General features: G+C 35.1%; 3 protein-coding genes and 1 non-coding gene across 9 annotated transcripts in view; 2 read left to right on the top strand and 2 right to left on the bottom strand.

The window, feature by feature from the left end:
* Positions 1-21,764, top strand: part of LOC131012585 (protease Do-like 7) — a 498,535-nt gene that overhangs the window by 322,166 nt on the left and 154,605 nt on the right. The window lies entirely within an intron of this gene.
* On the top strand, positions 9,106-9,192 carry TRNAM-CAU (transfer RNA methionine (anticodon CAU)). The gene is given in 2 exon segments: positions 9,106-9,143; positions 9,157-9,192. It is a non-coding gene; the product is annotated as a tRNA-Met (tRNA).
* Positions 11,580-12,860, bottom strand: LOC131007827 (O-fucosyltransferase 23-like; the record flags this gene model as incomplete). The annotated part of the gene is given in 3 exon segments (XM_057934742.1): positions 11,580-11,967; positions 12,231-12,634; positions 12,636-12,860. Coding segments are annotated over 2 exon segments (537 nt in total), but the record flags the coding sequence as incomplete, so codon positions are not given.
* On the bottom strand, positions 12,019-14,505 carry LOC131012603 (mitochondrial inner membrane protease ATP23-like). Of its 6 annotated transcripts, none has more exons than XM_057940588.1 (5): positions 13,935-14,505; positions 13,678-13,841; positions 13,307-13,498; positions 13,046-13,152; positions 12,019-12,968 (listed from the first exon to the last, which is right to left on the bottom strand). In XM_057940588.1, the coding sequence occupies exons 2-5, from the start codon at positions 13,691-13,693 to the stop codon at positions 12,861-12,863; spliced, it is 423 nt and encodes a 140-aa protein (XP_057796571.1). In that variant the 5' UTR covers positions 13,694-13,841; positions 13,935-14,505; the 3' UTR covers positions 12,019-12,860. The 6 variants fall into 6 exon arrangements, with proteins under 6 accessions (XP_057796571.1, XP_057796570.1, XP_057796573.1 ...); XM_057940587.1 differs by having other exon boundaries at positions 13,678-13,846; positions 13,935-14,418; XM_057940590.1 differs by having other exon boundaries at positions 12,019-12,953; positions 13,678-13,846; positions 13,935-14,418.

The following is a 21,764-nucleotide window of genomic DNA, read 5'->3' as shown; positions in this document are numbered from 1 at the left end:
TCTAAATTACATAATTGACTAAAATTAAATGTAAACAAATATGACTAAAACTAAATGTAAATAATATGAATACAAGTAAAAAAAACAAAAACTAATTGCAAAAACAACAAAAACTGAAAACGATTTATTCACAAATTAATTAATACAGTAATCAAATCAACTGGAATCAAATAACAACCACAAAAAATAATAAAAAATAAATAAATCTTTCAAGTAAAAATAATTTAATATTGATTGTTGATTGCTAATTTAAATCTTAAGTTAGACTTCGACTCGTCATTGTCGTCAATGGAAGAAATTGACTTAGATTGAGTTGGTTTCATTGGGATTGGCCGATTGGAATTTGGGAGGAGATATAAATTTTTGAAATTTTCACATTCTATACTGACGGGCCGATTTAGGCCCAAGAGCCCGGCGGGCTTTTTGGCCCGCGGACCGGGTGACCCGGCGGGCCACATGGGCCGGGCCAGGGAGGCCCGGTTTTTTTTTGGGCCTTGAAAATCCTAGCCCAGCCCGGCCAAAACTACGGGCCGGGCCATTTTCGGCCCATTTTGACAGCCCTAGTCAATAGTAATACTAGAAGTCTAGAAGAAATGGAGACGGAGAAGTATTATTAATTTTCTTTCATAGAAAATGTTTTGGATGAAACTGATGGTGGAAAACTAATTCAACTCAAGTTCTCGGTATATTGCTTATATTTATTTAATTTATTAGTAAAATGATACATTTGATTCATGTGATAATTATGAATTTAAATATTACATAGAGTAAAAAATTTCTATATTTTATCTTAGTTTTATGATATTGTAGATATAAAAATATTTTATTTTATAATAAGGAATAAATATAAGACTTAATAAGTTTACTAAACTACTTTCTGATGTTAAAATAAATAACAAATTATAGAACTATGATAAATTTGTAAACATATATTCCCTTCACAATAAAACATGTTAGGAGCGAGTGACACGAGTTTTAAGACGAAGTTGTTGAGTGTATTGAAAATAGTAAAAATATCTTATACTCCCTTCGTCCACAATACCATTTCCACTTTGTAGATGATACGAGTTTTGGTGGATAAAAAATAATCGCCTATCCACCATGGGCAAGCATAACGTACCCACCACTGATGTGTCAATTTTAATTAAGATATGTTAATCCTCTTCCTTAATTAAAATTGTCACATCAGTGGTGGACACGTTATGCTTGTCCACGATGGATATGTGATTGTTTCTATTTGGTGGATAGTAGTTGATAGTAATGGATATTGTTGTGAATGAAGTTTTGATCCTATTATTATTTTGAGTGGAGTTTATGGACCCTACTATTATAAATAAAAATGGAAATAATAATATTGTGAACGAATCAAAATGGTAAAAATAGAAACGATATCATAGATAAATAAAGTAATTAGTATTAAAATTGATGAAAAAAATAAATTAATTAATAAATATTATTAATAGTGGGCTATAATTCAAATATAAAAAGTATTAAAATATTATGGACGCCCAAAAATGAAAATTTAAAAGGTTTTATTGCGATCGAAGATAATACAAATGAATATGAGTGGATAGGAGAGAGATATATAGAGAGGTCCATTGACTTGAGGCTGCTAGAATATTGTTAGTGCGCATGTGGCTTAGTGGATTTTTAAATCATTATAGTGACTTCATACTAATTAAACATTTCTTTTGACCTAACCCCATTTGATATAATAGTGAAGAGCTAAGAGGAAACTTCTTCGCTAGTGCAATCATATCTGCACGTACAGGCTGTATGGAAGTGTGCAATCTGTATGGAGTAATTAATTACAGGAGTTATTGCCGGAAAATATATGTAATTTATCAATTTTATAGTTTATAACATGATCTTATAATTTGATCAGAAAATATATCAATTTTTAATTTAATCGTAATTACAATATGATTTTATAGTCTGACCAGAAAATACATCAAGTTTCAATTTTATCTCAATTATAATATAACCTTAATTATTTAGATTATTGTTCATCATAGATGTATTAATATTTGGGAAAAGGTGCAGATAGGCCCTCGAAGTGGTAGCCCCTATAGCGTATAACCTCCATTACTCACTGTGTGTGCAACAAAACCCTCGAACTCAAAAAAACCGTGCAATTAGGCCCCTCTGACCAAACGGCGTTAATTCTTCCGTTAGTCAACCGTTTTTTAATTTTTTAATTAAATGTGGGGCCCACCTTCACTATTCAGCCTCCCTCTCTCGCCGGAATCCGGCCAGCTTCTTCACGCTGTGCGAGAGTTCAAGAAACTGGACGGTGGAGAGAGAAGGCGGGAGGTTGCCGGAGAGGGAGTTGCGGCGCAGCTTGAGGTGCTCGAGATTGGGAATAAGGGCGAGGTCAAGGGTGATAATGACGGTGAGATTGTTGTTGGAGAGGGAGAGCAGCTTGAGGGGCTGGAGCTTCTCGAGGCCTCAGCTGATCTTGTCGGAGAGGCCGAGGCCGTCGAGGCGGATCTCGGAGACGCGGGCGTAGCTGAGCCAAGCGTGGTGATAGAGACAGCTTGGCGGCGGAGGGGCCGTGGCATCGGATGAGTGGCTTCCAGTTCAGGTAGCAGAAGCCGAAGGGAGCAGATGTCGGCGCGGTGCTTCTTCTTGAGCGGGAAAGAAGACCGGTGCGTCTTCTTCTTCTCGCAGCCCAATCGATTCACGGCGAGGTTGGACCGATTAGCACCTGAGGCGGAGCCGGCGGCGAGCAATCGACCGTCGAAGAACACCAGACGATGAAGCGGCGGAGACGGGAGTTCAGATCTGGACGGCCCGATTGTCGGTGATTGGAATCGCAGATCTGGTAGAAGGCGGCGGACAGAACTTTGGACGGACGGAGAAGACGCGAGGCGAAGAACAACCACATTTTAATGTCGTCGTCCAGATCTGAGCTGAGGTACAGGAACTCCGAAAACGGGCGATCTCTCGGTTATCTTGCTTGCGAAAGTGGATGAAAACGGCGAGAGCGAGGATGACGATGGCGGCGCCAACAACAGCGGCGATGAGCTTAGAGGCAGATTTGGATTTAGAGTGGGGGAGGTTGATGGAGGTGATGTTGGCGGGGAAGGAGGCGAGGGAGGCCGTGGAGGGGGGGTGGTGGGGAAGAGGGATCAGATGGGAAGAATGGGGCGAAAGAATGGTGATGGTGGGCCCCACTTTTCAATTAAAAAAAAGGTTAAGTATCAAATAAACCTCTAACGTGGAAGCCCTTATTACATCCAGCACCCTATGGCAAGGGGTGTGTCAACTAAGCCCCTAAACTACGTAATTTCGGACAATTAAGCCCTCCGACTTAACGGAGAGTTAACACCGTTAACTTTTTAATTTTTTTAATTTGAGGGAAAAATAACATAAGGCAACTTGCCGGAAGACATAGACTGAACATGCAACTCGCCCAGTTCCTCTCTCCACCGGAGACCTTCCAGAATCGCCAATGCTTCACCCTCCATAGCCGAGAAAGCCCCCTTAATAAAACTAAAACGGCAGCAGATATTCCCAACAAAACCTTCAGAGATGAACGCCCCAACACCCAAACTAGAGTCACGTTCCACCGCTGCATCGCAAGAAATACGGATCTGCTCCTCTCGAGTACGAAACACCCAGACCAGAGTCACGTTCCATCTTCCCATGGAATAAGAGAATATTTCGAGCAAACCAAATGGACCAAAGATGATTGGTGAACGTTTGGTGCACCTTCTTATGTTGAACAACCCGGATTTTATCAAATCAGATAGAGATAGTGCAGATTTTGGAGTCGGCGGATGGCGGTGGTAGCCGTCTGTTGTTGCTCACTGGAGTAGAGCAAGAGCGACCGTCGGTGGGCTAAGTGCTGCTGCTAGTCAGAGCCAGGGGGAGAGATGAGTCGGTCGACGACGATCCTCGCTGCTATCGGTCGGACCCAAGAAAAGAGGAAGAGAGACAGATGGCGGCGCCTAGTTTTGGGGTTAGGGCTTACAGGCGGCGGCGGGGCTTGAACCACGAGCGGCGGCCATGGTGCCCACTATGGTTGCCGAAAATTGGAGAGATGCGGTGGTGGCCACTATTTAGGTGTCGGTGATTAGAGAGAGGTGAGTGAGAGGAGAGAACAGAGAGGAGTCGGCAGTGGAATCGTGAGAGGGAGGCCGAGATCTGGAGACTGGTGGCGGCGGAAACACAAAACAAAAGAGGGGAGAGAATTAGAAAAAAAAAAAAAAACTGACGGAGTTAACTATCCGTTAGGGCAGAGGGTTTAATTGTCTGAAATTACGTAGTTTAGGGGCTTAGTTGACACACCCCTTGCCATAGGGTGCTGGATGTAATAAGGGCTTCCATGTTAGAGGCTTATTTGATACTTAACCGAAAAAAAAAAGTTTGACTAACGGTGGGATAACACCGTTTGGTCAGAGGGGCTTAATTGAGCCATTTTTTTGAGTTCGGGGGTTTAGTTGCACACACAGTGAGTAAGGGGGGTTATACGCTACAGGGGCTACCACTTCGGGGGCCAATTTGCACCTTTTCCCTTAATATTTATTGTAACTTCATATTAAATTGTTATGTATAAAATATTGTTAATTAATTAATTAATTTTTTTATAAAAATTAAGTTTGATAATTAATTATTTTATATTAATTGTTTCATAATATATATATATATATATATATATATATATATATATATATTTCTATATTTTCAACTCACAAAATGCATATATATAAATTTGATTTTAATATTCTATTAACATATTACATATATAATAAGTATTTATCTACTTAAATTATCAAATTATAAAATATTAGGATCAATAAATAATTTAGGTACATATGTAATAGGAACTATGTTAAAAAGTAAATAATATTATATATTATTTACATATAGATGTATATTCATCAAATATATCTATATATATATATATATAGATGAAAATAAAATTAAAAATATTTAATGTTAAATTTTGATATTATTATATTAAATTAATCATAAAGTCATGTTATAATTACAATTAAATTGAAAATTGGTGTATTTTCTAGTCAAATTATAAAGTTATGTTACACACCAAAAAATTGACAAACTACATGTATTTTCCGGCAATAACCCCTTAATTATATATATATATATATATATATATATATATATATATATATATATATATATAGGGAGAGGTTCAAATAAGAACCACTAATAAAATAAGAACGGAGAACCATTTTAAGTCATTCGATCATCAAGATCTACGGTGGATGCATCATCTTGGTGGATGGATGCAGGTGCTGGGTTCGAATCCTGAAGGGAGCAAAAAAATTATTTTTTTCGGATGCATTAAATTTAATAGCGGATGCATTAATTTGTATAGCAGATGCAATAATTTTATTGGTTCTTATGTTCTCACGATAATTGTGGTTCTCACTATAACCGCACCCTATATATATATAAATATCATCATATTAAATCTTATATTATATTCATTTTATTAAAAATATTTTGAATTATAAAAAATATTTTTTAAAATCATAAATTATTAGATTTTTTTATCAAAAATGTTTCGCCGTTATTTTCTGGCCTTTGGAATCGCGACATGGCTCGCTGGATGAGACTATGTAATTTTTATTTTATTTTTTAAATGACATGACACAAAATGAAATCGTATTGTGCCATATCATTCAAAAAAAAAAAAAAATTACACAACATCTGTCCTTCAACCGCCACTTTGCTAGATTTGAAGAAGTCATCTTTGCGATAAAACACCAAAGCAACACACAGCATAGGATTAGTAAAACAAGCAGAAGGGTTCTCTTTCTGATTCTTAGGGTTCATTTGAGCTTAAATCTCTTAGTCTTGATCACAATTGTTCTTTTCAAAATTCATTTTCACTATCAAATTTGTTACTCCCTCTGTCATAATTCAATAGGTCATATTTTCTTATTTGCACGTTCTATTTCAATAGGTCACTTTATAAAATGGAAAGTCAAAATATAACAAATATCCCCACATAACTCATTATTTACACCAAATGTGTGCTCCATAATATAATTATATCTTCTTTATTTTTCTCTCCTACTTTTTGAATAAATATAGGGTTACGGTATAAATGCCCCCTAAACAAGACACCCCTAGAGCGTATCCCTAGCCATTCTCGATGTTGACCCAAATAAACGCCCATAGTCAATAAAAAAGGGTACATTTAAACCCAGACTCTGAACGGCCGTCTAACGTCGTTCACTTAAATTTTTATTTTATTTTTCTTTTATCGTGGTGCCACGCCGGAGAAGGATTGTGACGTTTCCGAATGTCACGCTTCCTCGCCGGTCGTTTCCCATTCACGGGCCCAACGTCGGTGCAGTGGGACGAGAAAAATCGAAAGAGGACCATCCTCTTCGCCACCGCTCACAGCGGTGTCGTCGCCGCGCTACGGCATCCAAGCCCACCACCGAAAACGCGCGAATCATCTGCCCTCCCACGCCGGACTCCAAGCCCGAGTCGGTGGGAATGTCACCGAGAGACAAATGCGTCTTTGATCTGAGGCGCGACGCAGGCGGTGGAAAGAGGTCGAGCGCGGCACGTCGGCGAGGCTGGAAACGTCGATGGCCAATTTCAAAAATCGGATTTCCAATTTCAAAATCCTTCTCGATGGCAGTCGCAACCCAGCAAGAATGAGGAGGGATACGCTCTAGGGGTGTCTTGTTTAGGGGGGCATTTGTACCTTAACCCATAAATATATCCTCAAATAAAATTACTTTCTATCTCCTATTTTATTAAAAATTATTCATTTTCTAACATCTGTGCAGCCTATTGAATTGGGACGGAGGGAATATAACTTAGATCCAACTTCTCAAGAGAAACCAATATGCTTAAAGAAGTAGGATTTTTTCCGAAAAGAGAATTGTGATCAAGAATAAGAGATTTAAGCTCAAATGAACCCTAAGAATCAGAAAGAGAGCCAATGACATTAATGTGTTGATCAGAGTGAGAACGTTGAGAGAGGAGGAGCGAGAAAGGCTTACTGGGATGGTGAAGGGGGGATGCGGCGGTTGAGGGAGCTGAGGTGGAAGTCGGAAGGGTGATGATGTTGTGTAATTTGTATTTTATATTTTTTTAAGTGACAAATCGTTTTGTGCCTAGTCATTTAAAAAAAATAAAATAAAAATTACATAGTAACATCCAACTAGTCACGTCATGATTTCGGGGCTGAAAAATAGTTGCAAGACATTTTTTATACAAACTTAATAATTTGGAGTTTTAAAAAAATATTTCTTATAATTCGCAACATTTGTTATAAAGTAGATATAATTTAGGGTTTCATACTATATTTATCTATCCTCAAATATATAATTAAACTTCAACGACTAGTCAGAAACCTAAATAAAATAACCAGTCGATCATCATTCCCATTGATCCTGCAGCCTTCTACTACAATTAAACATTAAGTTTCAATATATAGCTTTTGATAATTAGGTTTATTGTGTTGTTGTAGAATGGTTTTGTTTTGAATTGATACATGGCAATGACATTACTGCACACATTGAGGATTCATTTTATTTTTTTATTTATGGGCCGGATTCTAAATGTGCAAATTATATTTGCGTATCAGAGAAAATAACAGAAGATCGAATGCATGTCACAAAATTCAAATGGAGATGATAAGAAAAATAAATACAAAAAAAAGAAACAAAGGCTAAATAAAACACGTTATAAATGAACGTATCCTTGCCGAAGAAAATCACATATGCTGCCTTCGAAGAAAATAATTGGTTATACTAAAAAAAATCTCAAATTGGATTATTGTTATCATAATTGTACTTTTTTCTTTATAATTTAATTATTAGTATACAATACTCATTAAATTTAATATTATACTCATTGACTTGATAATATTATAATATAATGCTTCAAATAAAAAAAATATTTAATTGAATAAAAATAATTTTTTTTTATCAATCGGTCGAACTTATAAAATGTTAGTATATTTTTATATAGTTTATTTTTATATAAAAGTTATTCTTCGTCCACAAAACTTCTTCCTAATTTTTCTTTTTCGTCTGTTCATGAAACATTTTCCTATTATTTTTTTAGACCTAATCTCATTAAATGTCATCCTTAAAATTCTCACATATTTATATATATTGCCATTAACGGACACACGTACACCCACTAAATATCATCATTTTTGTTTCCTGAAACCTTTTTTCATTCACTAAATACACAACTAATTTTTCTTAAAATTCGTATCAGCTTTGAGAATAAAAATATCTCGTGGACAAAGTGAGTATAAAATAGTATCTTAACTCTTGCATCACCCGAGAAGGCACAATAATTAATAGCATATGTGGACTTCTTATTATTTATTTTTTTTGATGAAATTACATTATAAATAATACAAACCACACACACACCCCACCTAGTGGTTATTGTGGCCGAGAGTATTCGAACCTGTGACCTCTTGGATAAGAGGCAACCACCCCAACCACTAGGCCATCCCTTGTTTTCTATCTCATCTCTCCCCTCTCTCTTTTAATTTTTAAAATATTGTCCTCAATTCATGTTGTAATTGCAAAAATAGCATAAAATTGGTGGGAAAAAACTGGTGTTTTATATTATATATAGATATTGAAATTTTTATGTTTTTTTAGGTGTTTTTAAATTTTTATGTATTTTTTTTATGTTTTAAGTAATTTTAAATTTTATGTTTAATCCAGTATTTAACTATTACAAAAATATGCTATTTAAATTATGCAATAAAATTTAAATGAAAAACATAAAATCAAAATTAATATTATCAAGTAGGCTATCAAGGAACTCCAATGCAGCACTACCTACTCAATAACACAAACACTATCAAGTAGGCTATCAATGAACCCCCAATGCGGATGCTCTAATAGTCATAACTCATAATGTTCATACCGTTTGTTTCAACTAATAATCCATGCACATGTATTAATTTGATCACTTAACTGAGGATATGTACTTATTTATTCATAAAAAAGATCACTTAACTGATGACATGTACTTATTTATTCATATTTTCATAAAAAATAACGATTGTTAGTTTATTAGAGTCGTTGATCTAAATACTCACTTGTGTTATATCGCGGTTTGTTTAGTTTTCAAACATATGGGGTGGTGGCGCAGTTGGCTAGCGCGTAGGTCTCATAGCGTTGTTGAGGAATCCTGAGGTCGAGAGTTCGAGCCTCTCTCACCCCATTTTATTTTTTTTAATTCTTTTAAAACTATATTCGGACATTTTCAACCCCATTTGCAATTGCGCCCCCCCCATTTAATTTGCCAAACTATATGTGGGCATTTTAATATATTTTTTTGTCCCCTCAACATTATTTAAATATATTTTAATAGTTTTGTTAACAGATGCATATATTTTACAATAGTCATTGTAGATGATACAAATCAATTGTTGTCCCTTCACATTATTAAATAAATTTTAGTCAAATTTCAATATCTATATATAATATAAAACACCAATTTTTTCACACCAATTTTATGGTATTTTTGCAATTACAATATGAATTGAGGACATTACAATATGAATTGAGGACAATATTTTAAAAATTAAAAGAGAGAGGGGAGAGATGAGATAGAAAACAATAACCAAGATAGAAGTTACGTACAAATGAGAGCATAAATAGAAGAGAACACAAATCTACATTTTTTTTTCAAATTTTCTCTTTCCTCATTCCAATTCTAAATTTCTCTCTCTTCTATTCTATTTTTCATACTTATTTGATTTTCTAAAAATCTTCATATTTGATTATAAAAATATATTCGATATGTATCTCAAATTAAAGATCGTGATAAGATCTTCAATTTGATGTCAAATTCAATAAATATGAATTTGAAATAAATAAGTTATTATAATTTAAAATTTTAAAATAATTATTTTTCCCTCTCCTCTCTTTTTCTACATTATTTTTTTTTCCTCTTTATTCAGCTCAAGTTGTTATTATATTATCTCTATTTGTATCTCTTTCTCCTACAAAATTTATTTCTCTTCTCTTTTCCTTTGATATATAAAAAAAAAATATTAATTTTATTTGTTGAATTATTTTATCAAACATAACATAAAAATATTTAAATTAAAAATTTTAATTAAAAAATAGGATACACTATTATCAACAAAATATCGAGACAATATTATAAAAATAATTATTAATTTTAATTTTAATTGAAAATAATAATCAAAAAACAAAAAATTATCTGTAAATTTATTTATTATTATACAATACTCAATTAATTTAAAATTATACTCCTACTCATTAAGTTGATAAAATAATTATGATACACTATTTTAAATCAAATACAAATATTTAAATTAACATAATTTTTTGTTATTAATTAATTTAATTCATAAATGATGATATTTTTATTTAATTTAGAATTTTAAAATAAAATAAATATTTCATGGCCCGTGCACCGCACGGGAGGTGCTTACTAGTTATGAATAAAATTGCACCTGAATTGTACGTACAACATACATCGCATTCCCCTTTCTTCTTCAAACTAGTTTTTATTTTTTTAAATTCTTTTAAAACTATATTCGGACATTTTCAACCCCATTTGCAATTGCACCCCCCCCCCCCCCATTTAATTTGCCAAACTATATTTGGACATTTTAATATGTTTTTTTGAGTGAATTTTTAAAATGGCCACTTTCATATTGAAAAGATAAAAAATGTCCACTAAAATAAAAAACTTAAAAAATGTCCACTGTTACCAAAATACCCTTCACATTAAAAATTAAAAAAATGTCCACTTTACATCACCCCTTTAAAAAATCCCGCAATTCACAACCAGTGTGAATTCACAACCAAAAATTTTTGGTTGTGAATTCACACTGGTTGTGAATTCACAATCAAAATCGAATTCACAACCAGAATTTTTTGTCTGCGAATTCACAACCAGTCGAATTCACAACCAGATTTTTTTGGTTGTGAATTCATAACCTAAATTTAATTCACAATAAGAATTTTGTGGTTGTGAATTCAAAACCAGTCGAATTCACAACGAAAATTTAATTCACAGCCAGATTTTTTTGGTTGTGAATTCACAACCAGTCGAATTCACAACCAGTCGAATTCACAACCTAAATTTAATTCACAATAAGAATTTTTTGATTGTGAATTCACAACTAGTCAAATTCACAACCAAAATTTAATTCACAATTAGAATTTTTTGGTTGTCAATTCACAATCAGTCAAATTCACAACAAGAATTTATTTTGGTTGTGAATTCAAATAGTTGTGAATTTGAATGTTTAAAGTTTGAATTCACGACTAAAACTAGAATTTATTTTGGTTGTGAATTCGAGTTTTAGTTGTGAATTCATAGATTTGATTGTGAATTCAACAATATTAAGTTGTGAATTTATCGAGGTGGTTGTGAATTCAAGAAAATTAAGTTGTAAATTCATAGATCTGGTTGTGAATTCAAGAACATTAAATTGTGAATTCAAGAATAATACGAAGAAATACAAGATATTCAGTCTGTTTCTCATAAAAAAATCTACCAATGAGCATAAGAGATAGAGAAAGAGATCTAAGCTACATAAATTCTACATATCTAAGCTATTAGAAACATTCACCCAAAAATAATTTCAAAATCAATTGCTTCCAATTCGGCCCCCAAAATTGGAGGATAGATCAAGTAACCAAAAAACACTAAATTAACAAATAAATAACAAAACTCCATAACCAGCTCTACAACAAAGAAATTAGTAGTAATGTGAAATCTGCGTGGATTAAAGATAACTCGAGAATGTAAACTTAAATACATAATCAGTGCAGTAGCAACTTCAGAGTGGCAATTAATTTGATGCCAAGAGAAGTGAGTAGCAGCCTCTCTCAAGTGTCGAAGGGCGCAGTGTCGTTATAGCAGGTACTCCAAATAGCTTTCATGGCATCCTCCGCTTTTATTCCCGAACAATATGGGTTTCCTCTCATTGCTTTCATTGCTCTAGCAGAAAATCTAACACATTCAACGACACAGCCAAATATTCATTATCAGAAGACGAGCACGTTGTGATCAATCCGAATTTCCCCCTACTTTTACAAAGTATCAATAACTCGGAGAGAATTCAATCAATGAATAATCTCAAACGTAAATGACTAATCAGGGAAGTATTCCATATCATTTACACAACCTAACATATTTCAAAGGAGTATAAGAATGAAGAATTATATATAAAAGATTGCCTAACACTGAAGATATACAAGGCCAAAATCATGTACCTCATGCCATCTACAAAAAGGAGTTGAAGGTTTACCACCGAATTTGTCGAAAATCGCATCCCACAATAAGCATGGAAAACAAAACTCAAGAATCATCGACAAGAAACATGATTCGAACCATAACTAATGGCTTGGAGGCTCACATCCGACATATTAGCTGCCCAAGGGCGTGGACCATTTAATTCACCTTCTAAATTGTAGGCATAAGAAGGCCATCTAACATCTAACCCGCACTGTTGTGTAAGACCCTTGCTGATCATCAATTGAGTTCTGTCAAGAACAATAAGGCTGGAGAAAGTCGAGAAGGTGTTCCCCACAAACACATCAGATCTCAAGCAAACTTCATAGTCTATAGCCGATTGAATCAGATAGGGGTGCTTCTTGTACGTGTCAAGAACACCCAACTTCTTCTTCTCCCAACTTCTTCTTCTCGAAAGGAAGTAAACCTTTGCCCCACCCCTCGAGTACGGAGTTATCTTCAAGGAGGTCATCAGCAACAGCAAGGTATATAACAATAGGAGTTTCTAATCCAACAATGTTACCTACTCTTTGCATGATTTGCTCCTTGCTGCTACAAATTTCACTAACATTCAGTCTCTGCTCCAGTTTATTGCAGTGTATCATCCAGTCCTAATACTGTGAGAGTATTTTCTTTATCTTCAAATGCCCACGAAGAAGCTCTTGTTTCAAGTGGCAATAACCGCTGAGATGATTAGCTCGAATCTGCTCCAACAAATACTATGCATAACCAAGAATTACAAAAGCATGATGAAGCATTAAACAATGCTTAGATTTCTTAATGATAGTTAGTTAACCTCATTGCAAGCGTGATGAGCGCAGTTAGTCCAGTCGAGATTAGCAGCACGACACTCATCATAAGCACGAACGAGCTCATGAATCACCACTTGCACCACCTGATCATCTTCACATCGCAAGTTATTGCTACATACTTGAATCTAATGCACAATTACAAATTTATATGATGAAGAAACAAACAGTGGCAGTCATATGATCAAATCGTATTCTTTTTTTTCTTTCTACATAGACAAAGTTAGCATCCCAACTGTATGCATCACCTATAGCCCAACGACATCTCGAGACAGAGCCATCGCATGGATCTAAGATCACATCTACGCCTTTATTCATGCCAGCAGGATAGTATAGATCAACCACGACCTCCAGAAGCTGCTCCACGTCGAACACTTGCTCCTCAAGCTGCATCTTCCCAGCTTCTATCTTGCTTGTATCAAGAATGCAGTTCAATATACCTTCAAGAAAAGTAAATAAATGAAATCACATCTGGTAGTAATTAAGAAAAACAAATCAAATCACGCTGGTGGGGAAGAAAACACCCAAACTCACGCAATCGAAAACCTCAGAATAAAAAATCCTCACAATGAAACGAAGGAATCATTGAGAATTAGACCTAAAGGAACATAAATCATACCACGAATCAGTAGCATATTCAAAGAGCTTGCCCTAGGTGGAGAAGACGATTAAGCCGACATCGGCTTCGCAGAGGATGGAAATCTCATGAGCTTTTTTGAGAAGTCCCGATCGCCGCTTGGAGAAGGTCACTTGCCGATTAATTTTGTTCTCTATTCTCTTCAGCTACACTTTTTCAACAAAAACACAGAAATTTTGCTGAATTTCCAACACAAAAAAGACACACACACACACACACACACACACACACACACACACCAGGAAAGTGAAGCAGAAAAGGGGGATATCAAATAATCCGAGCGGGTACGACAGCATCCCGGCTGCCGGCCCATCGCTTCCATAACACGACCTTGAGGAGAGGGAGCCCGATAGATTTGAGTCGTGTGTGTGTGTTTCGATTTGGATTTGTGAGAGACAGAGAGAGAGACTGCCGCGTGCCAAATCGGAGGTCTAGAACTCCCCTTCGCCTAGTGCCAAAACCTCTCCATCTACGACTAACTCGCCGCCGGCGCGCTCTACCTCGACGTCTGCCATGGAGATCTTAATCATCGAGATCCGCACCGAGTTCGGCCACGCCGATCCGCCGAATTTCGATCATTACCTGAAGGAGAAGAGAGTGTGGCGTCGCAGGTGGCCCTGCAACTACGGCGGCGACGGCGTCGGACTGATAGCGGTGGTCTTCGCCGCAAATTGAAGGAGATGAAGTTAGGGATTTTACAAGTTGGAAATTTTGTTCTCGATTAGGACGAGGGAAGAGAGATAGAGAAAGTGGCCATTTTTTTAAATTTTAATGTAAAGGGTATTTCTGTCTTTTCAATCAAAAAGTGGATAGTTTTTATTATTTTTATCTTAGTGGACAATTTTTATCTTTACAATATGAAAGTGGATAGTTTTATATATTAACTCTATTTTTTTTGTCCCCTCAACATTATTTAAATATATTTTAATAATAATAAAATTATATGTTAATAAGATATTGTTTTATATACATGTGAAAGCAACTTCATTATTTCAAAAAAACATATTAGTATTTCACATAAATAATTCCTCTTTTAAAAAAAATAGAAAAGAAATGCATCTATTTAAACATGATTTTGGGAATCATGATATACATTTTTTAAAACTAAACTACACTATTTACAGAGTATTTGGCTGAGCTTATAAGCTAAGCTTATAAGTTCCTCAACACAGCTTATAAGCTAGTTTACAAACATATAAGCTCCTTCAAAGTGTTTGGTAGAATAAGCTCATACACAGCTTATAAGCTCCAAGAATAAGTTCTAAGAGCTTATGAGCTCCCAAAAAAATAAGTTCTTGTACTCCAACTTATTTTTTTATAATCTCATATCCAACAATCATTTTACAATAATTTTTCAACTATAATTTATTATTTTCATCATATATCATTGAAGTTTATTTTTCTTCGCTTTTGTCTCTCTGTATTTTTTTTTCTCACTCTAGCAAAAAAAATCTCTCTCTAGCTTATAAGCTCAATTATCCAAACACTTTTACAACTTATAAGCTCTTAAAAATTATATCTTATAAGCTCTTAAAACATCTTATAAGCTCTTTAAAATAAGCTTAGCCAAACACCCTCACCAATCACAATATTTTATATTTACTTACTTATAAAAATGCTTTAAAATGCATCTATTTAAAAGTAATACTAAGTTACTTACTTATAACAACAAATAACGAATTTAATTTTGTGATATCCCGACCATTTCATAGGGAATATAAACGACTTTTAATTAGTATACTATTGATACACTCCCAATTTTAATAAGTTATATTGTTTCAAAGAGATTTATTTTATAATTGAGTTCTTTACTACTCCTTATCCTATCGATTAAAGGCCTTGAGGCCGTTTTATAAGATATACGAAAATGTTCTCACAAGTATTTTAATTTTATTTAATTATTTATTTACTTTTTTTTCTATAGGCCTCAAGCCCAATAAATTTTTACTTATGAGTTGAATAATTTTTATGAGCTTGCAGCCCAAAAATTTGAAGTTTTGGTGAGGGCAGCAACGTGTGAGTATGAAGGCTGAAACATTCTCCCTTTTCCTCAAAAATTTTGCAGTATCAGATCCCATTTCCCCAAAAATTCTGCAGTGCCAAATCTTTTACTTTATTTCCAAATCTTGACAATTGATCCTACAAGCAAATCCGTTTATTTTCCAAGACAATCTTGTGCAGCAGATAATCAAGCTCATTTTATACTCCACATAACCAAATACAACAAACACCAACAAAACCCACCATTTCTTCACCACAATTGTGTCTAAGGTTCAACTTCATACTCCTATACTCAACTACATTTCCGTAATCTTCAGAAACAAAGAAGAATTTGTACAGAACCTTTGGAAACAAGAAAACCTAAGGACATAACATTTATACAATCTCAGATTTCTCCAAGAACCCATCTTTCTTTTCTTCAAATCTGAGTTGAATCCTTCTTGCTTACCTTAGGAGAGAGTGAGAGTCGAGAAAGTGGTGAGAGCTGGGAGGGGGTTTGTCGGAGCCTCACTCTGTTGGCTGGCAGGAGGCGAGGCGGCGTGACCCGAGGCGATGCGAGACGCCGTCGCACGGGGCGGCGCGGCCGAAGTCCAAGCGCCGCTAGCCACGGCGAGAACGGAGCAGCAGCGGCGGCAACTCCCCTGCGGTCGTCCGCTGCCGGAAACGTGATGGAAAGAGAGGGCAGATCGGAGGCGGCGAGCGTGTGAGGGTGAGAGAGAGTGAAGTGGCCGTGTGGGAGGGCGCGGCTGCCGGCGATTTTCGCCGGAGAAGGGAGCAGACAGCAGATGTTAAAGGGGGGAGAAGAAGAGAGGGTGAGAAGCGATGGATAGAGTGGGGTGAGAGGGGGACGACCGGAGGGAGGTGTTTCCGGCGAAGATTTCGCCGGAGCTGGGGCAGGCGGCCGGCGGCGGAGCTATGGAGGGAGAAGGGAGGCCGTGGATGTGTAGAGAGAGATTGGAAAGAAAAGGGCAGGGGGGGACCGATTTGAGAGAGAGAGAATGTGAGAGGTGATTTTCTATTCTCTTGTTTTAGTTTGATTTTTTTCAAATTGGGCTTTAAGCTATATTTGGGCTTTTAGTTTGGGCTTCACTAATTATTTTGGTATGGGCTGATTTTATTAAATCAATGGGCCGATTTTTAATATAAACACTGGACCGATTTTAATCATTTAAATGTGCTTCACAATGTTTTTAGATTGTTTTTGGGCTGCACTATTTATAACAGACCTTTAAATTATTATCTTGGGCTTTAACTATTATCTTGAGTCTGAAAATAATTTAATAATAAATTATTAATTTTTCTTCCAATATTAAAGTTTTATATTATCTTTAAAATTATTAATTATTTATAAATTTAGTGGTAATTATATTTATTAAATTACTAATTATGTATTAAGAATTTATTGATTCACTTATAGAGATTTTTATTCGGCCAAAATGTATCAATAGTTAGCAATCCCCACTTTACTTAGAAAATTAGGATGACACCTCGAAACCTATTTAAGAATAGATTTCTTGTAGGTTCGAGTAACCAAGGGCATTAGAGCTTCAAGCAGAGCAAGCACTGAATCTCCACATCGAGGTGGGCTTTATTTTACATACAATGTATCTTGAGTTATATAAGCTCTGATATTTCATGAAAATTATCTGTTTATCCAATATAAATGTTTTTATGTGTGTTCTGTAATTGTTTAAGGCTCACTTAAGCATCGATCGAAATTCTCATTTGGCCTAACACGCTAAATGAGGATTGTGTACACAAGGTTAGTGGCTCGATGGGTTGATCGCCATCGTGCACTAACAGATTTAGAACGTTATAAGGGTGGGTGCTTGACAGGAGGTTATCCGGAGCACAGTTAAGACTATTGATTTTGACCGGGTGCGTCCCGAGATCAATAACAGATTTTTGGATCTGACTGGGTGTGTCCCGAGATCAGTGAATGTGGGGAGAAAGTGAGTAACAATCGAACGTACATGGGCGCCCTCAACTAGAAAATATTTTGTCATGCTTAGAAGTGGGATTTCCGTTTTAAAACCTTCTAAGTCATGATTGTGATATTGGATAACCTGCCTTATCATTTCATAAAATATTTCGAAAACTTGTGCCCACTGAGTACATTAGTACTCAACCCAAATTACTTTCAAATGTTTTCAGGTTGATCAGTTGGTGCAGACGAGGCTGAGTTGAGGCTAGGTACCACAATGTCTTTTGCTTCCTCTAATGACTAGCTTATCATCTCGTCTTTTAACTTCTCTAAATTGAGAATTTCTTTTGTGGGGTACAATATTATCTCGTTGTGTTTAAACTCTTATCCTATATATTTTAATGAAGCTATCATTGATTATGATCAGAGTCACGAAACTAAACTTATGAGATCCTGAGTTTGAATATTGTCACTTGATTGACATCTCTTAATGCCTTTCATTTTATCTTCTTTCATATTATCTCTTTGGATTATATGAATACTCAATTTAATGGGTAGGTTGTCAAATTTATTCCGCTTGATTAGGACTTTTCATTATTTTTCCTATTTCTTCTTGCCTCGGGAAGTCGGGTCGTTACAAATTTACTTACTCAAAATATTTGTTAATCACCAACTACTTCCAATAGTAATCAATCACCACTCCCATCAATCCCCATTTCTCTCGATTGAATAAAAATAGAGAGAGAGTGAGAGAGCAGTAAGTTGGAAGATTAATTAAGAACTATAAACTAAGAAGTTGGAAAGACTAACTTTTATCAATCATTAAACTTCTTCTTCTCCACTTTTATCCATCATTTCTTTCACAAAACCCTTTTCAGCCATAGCCATCCATCGTCAATTCTACAATATAGAGCGCCGAAGAGATCAAGGGTAAGTTTTCTTACTAACTTTGTTTATGACTTTTATATTTGTATCTTCGTAGGTTTTCTTACTATGTTTTCTGTTTTGCCCGTGAATTCTTTTTGTGAGTTCATTGTTTTGCTCGTGTTTTCATTCAAATCTAGGTATGTTTTGTAATAGAATGAGTTTTGGTTGTGAGTTTTCTTTGTAGATTGACTACATTCTGTAAATGTTAGAAATCCCATTACTATTGAATATCTTGCACGTTTAATTTATAGGGCCTGAATATATTTAAGTTTTCTTTGTATCTATTCATTTTACTCAAGTTTTCCTATTTATAGGGCCTGGATTTAAGTTACACTTTAACAATATTCCATATATCATCTCTTCGATTTTTAATTTGTGTTGCATAAATCATCTCTTCTATAATTTTAATTGATTGTTGGCTAACTTTTGTAAGATTCTACATTTTTGTTGTAATGACGCACATACTTTATTTTTTTAATATGAAAAATCACACATATTAATTTTTCTTGTGTTGGCATTATAGAATGGAAGAACCACAATTTTCAGTTACTTTGAGGAATGGCTTTGATTCACAGTACGAAACCCACTCACTACAACAAAAAATACATATTGAGACACTTATTTAGAGACATTTTTTATTAAGTGCCTCCAAATTTATTTTTTGGGGCAGTTGTTAAATTCTAACTATATAGAGAGTAGAGACACATACATTTTAAGTTCCATTAATTAAAATTCTTTTGGGAAATAATCGCGCCTCTTATTTCCTTCATCATTTTGGCGGACTCAACCCAATTTCACTCAACCCTTCACAATTTCCCTATCATTCATTGTTCTCTCTTGTCAAACATCCTCCAATTTTCAATTTCACATCAGCCAAACTCAAAATCTGAAATTCATTGGTCCCTCACGCTATTGCGGCGCCATCGTCATCGCCGAGCTGTTGCTTCGCCGCCAGCATCCTGTTCGCTGCTTTCAGACGCTGCTGCGTCCTCTGCCCATACCCTAGGCGTCGATTTTGCTCATCGTACGACGCTATCACCAGTGTTCTCGCCCCAATCGAAGAAGCCTAGGTATTAATATATTATTGAAGGGAATCAAAATTCTAAACAAGATTCATCTCGTTGCTCTGCAATTCTAGGTATCCATATAAATTATTTCTTATTTTTCAATTTTAAGTAGCTTATTACAGGAGTTCACGTGAATTAAGCAATCGCGGTTAAGGAAATGCACATAAAGTGTTTGTGAAATTTCTTGAGTGAAAATTTAGGTTTTTTCTTTTATTTGTTGTTTTCCTAGTTCTATATGTTGCTTATATAACTTGGTTATTGTTTATGGCAATATCTGTTGCTTTCGATTATTCTTATATATATATTTTTTTCTCTAGTCTAATCAATTCTGAAATCTTCTCGTTGATTCCCAAAGTTATCATTTAAGTTGAGTTTCTTTGGAGCAAATGGTGAATTTAAATTGTAGGTCTAATGAACTTTTGCATTGTCCCTTACTGCAGAATATAGCAGGGAAGTAGCATATTTGCACTAAGCTGCTTACTATATAACTTGATTCTCATTTTTGAAAGTATCCGTTATGTTTGTTTATTTCTTATATCTTGTCTATAGTCTAGTGAATTCTGAAATCTTCTATCATTTGCCCACAGTTCTCAATTATGAAGTACAGCTCCATTTGAGCAAATGGTGGATCTGAGCTCTAGGTCTAATAACTTCTGTATTGTTCCTTACTAGAAGCAATAGTGGGAGAGCATAATATTTTCACTCTTTTACTTGAATTTAATGCAAGTTAAAATTTCTCCCAGGACGTTAGGCAGCTAAAACAACAAGCAACAACACTAATGGCTGTAACCACATGGTGCGTTTAACTTGGGTTGAATGCTTTTGGTCATCATTTTTTAGTGTTATAAACTGCTAGAGGATGTTTTAGGATACTAGTTTGAGTTGATTAAGGGCATGATTGTTTTCTGTGGAGTGTGATAAATAGGTTATTTGCAATATTGTGGAGAAGGAATAACAATATTTTGGAAGAAACTATTGAAGAGTATGTTTTTGTTTATTTTTTTTGTAGTTGTATTGGAGAGTGTGGCTTAATATTTAGTGTTTCTTTTTTCAGGTGAATAATGATTAAAAAAAATGTAAAAGTAACTTGTTCCTGATTGAAATATATATTTAGACTCCATTATCATTTAATCTCTTATTCCAGAGTCCACCATAATTAATGAGATTGAGTTATCACTTTGTTATATAAACATCTTTGTAACTGTTAACAAAGAAGACAAATAGTGGATGGTATTTTTCGAGATAATATCCCATTCAATGTAGGCTTGAGTTACTTTGAGAAATCACATGACTTTGTTCTAAACTATAATCATATTCGCAGGCCTATCACTTGGAGTAATAAGTGATGTAGTTGCCTTGTTCACGGGTGCTCTAGGGAAATTATAATGATACAGTTAAGATTTGTATACTGTGTGTAAGAGTTTGATTGTGTCTATTTTAAAAGGAATCTGAACTAGAACTGAGATTAATTTACTTCTGCCTTCTTTGTCTTTACCTAGTTGCTCTTTTGCCATTGTTGCATGCATAGCTTTATGATGTGTGATATTACTTTTTTAATTCTTTTTCTGTCTTAGTTGTTCATAATTTTTGCAAATACTTGGATTTTATAGATTTTTTGGATTGTAAATTAACCTGACATATGTTGTTGAAATCTGCTTTATTTCTAAGGGCTCTGTGTTTCAGCTGAAATGATGAAAATCAAATTGTTGAATTTTGTTTGGTAAAAATATTCTTGATGAATTCAGGGGAAAAGGAAAGATATGAATAAGTCAAGAACTATGGTCTTCATGAAATTCACACGGATAGACTACCAATGCCACGTGCTTATTCTGGTGTTGGCCTCACCGACTGAAATGAAGCTTTGGAAATCATAGAATATGGTTCTCTTGAACAGGTATACTTAAATGCCTATACAAAGAGTGTTCAGATTATGGATCTGTCTAGAATTATGACAGGTTGGGGATGGGTAAAGATGAGTACCTGTTTGCATGTTTTTAAACAGGTTGGGGATGGGTAAAGGTGGCGCTGGAGGAGCAGCACGTGGGGATCCATTTGCATTCGTTCGAGCTGGAGAAGCAGCGGCTAAAATGGCTGAAGTTCAGCAGCAAGGAGGAGAGGGAGATGGAGAGGGAGAGGGAGATGGAGAGGGA

This window comes from Salvia miltiorrhiza, chromosome 2, assembly GCF_028751815.1.
Source record: "Salvia miltiorrhiza cultivar Shanhuang (shh) chromosome 2, IMPLAD_Smil_shh, whole genome shotgun sequence".
Classification (NCBI taxonomy): Eukaryota; Viridiplantae; Streptophyta; class Magnoliopsida; order Lamiales; family Lamiaceae; genus Salvia; species Salvia miltiorrhiza.
This window is presented reverse-complemented; position numbering and strand designations above follow the sequence as displayed.

Bases quoted from the DNA above. Each gene is read 5' to 3' on its own strand.
- LOC131012603 (XM_057940588.1), bottom strand. The intron at 13,153-13,306 runs GTGATGCATACA...TGCGATGTGAAG, and splicing joins GAGATGTCGTTGGGCTATAG to ATGATCAGGTGGTGCAAGTG. The intron at 12,969-13,045 runs GTTAACTAACTA...GGTTATGCATAG, and splicing joins CTCATCACGCTTGCAATGAG to TATTTGTTGGAGCAGATTCG.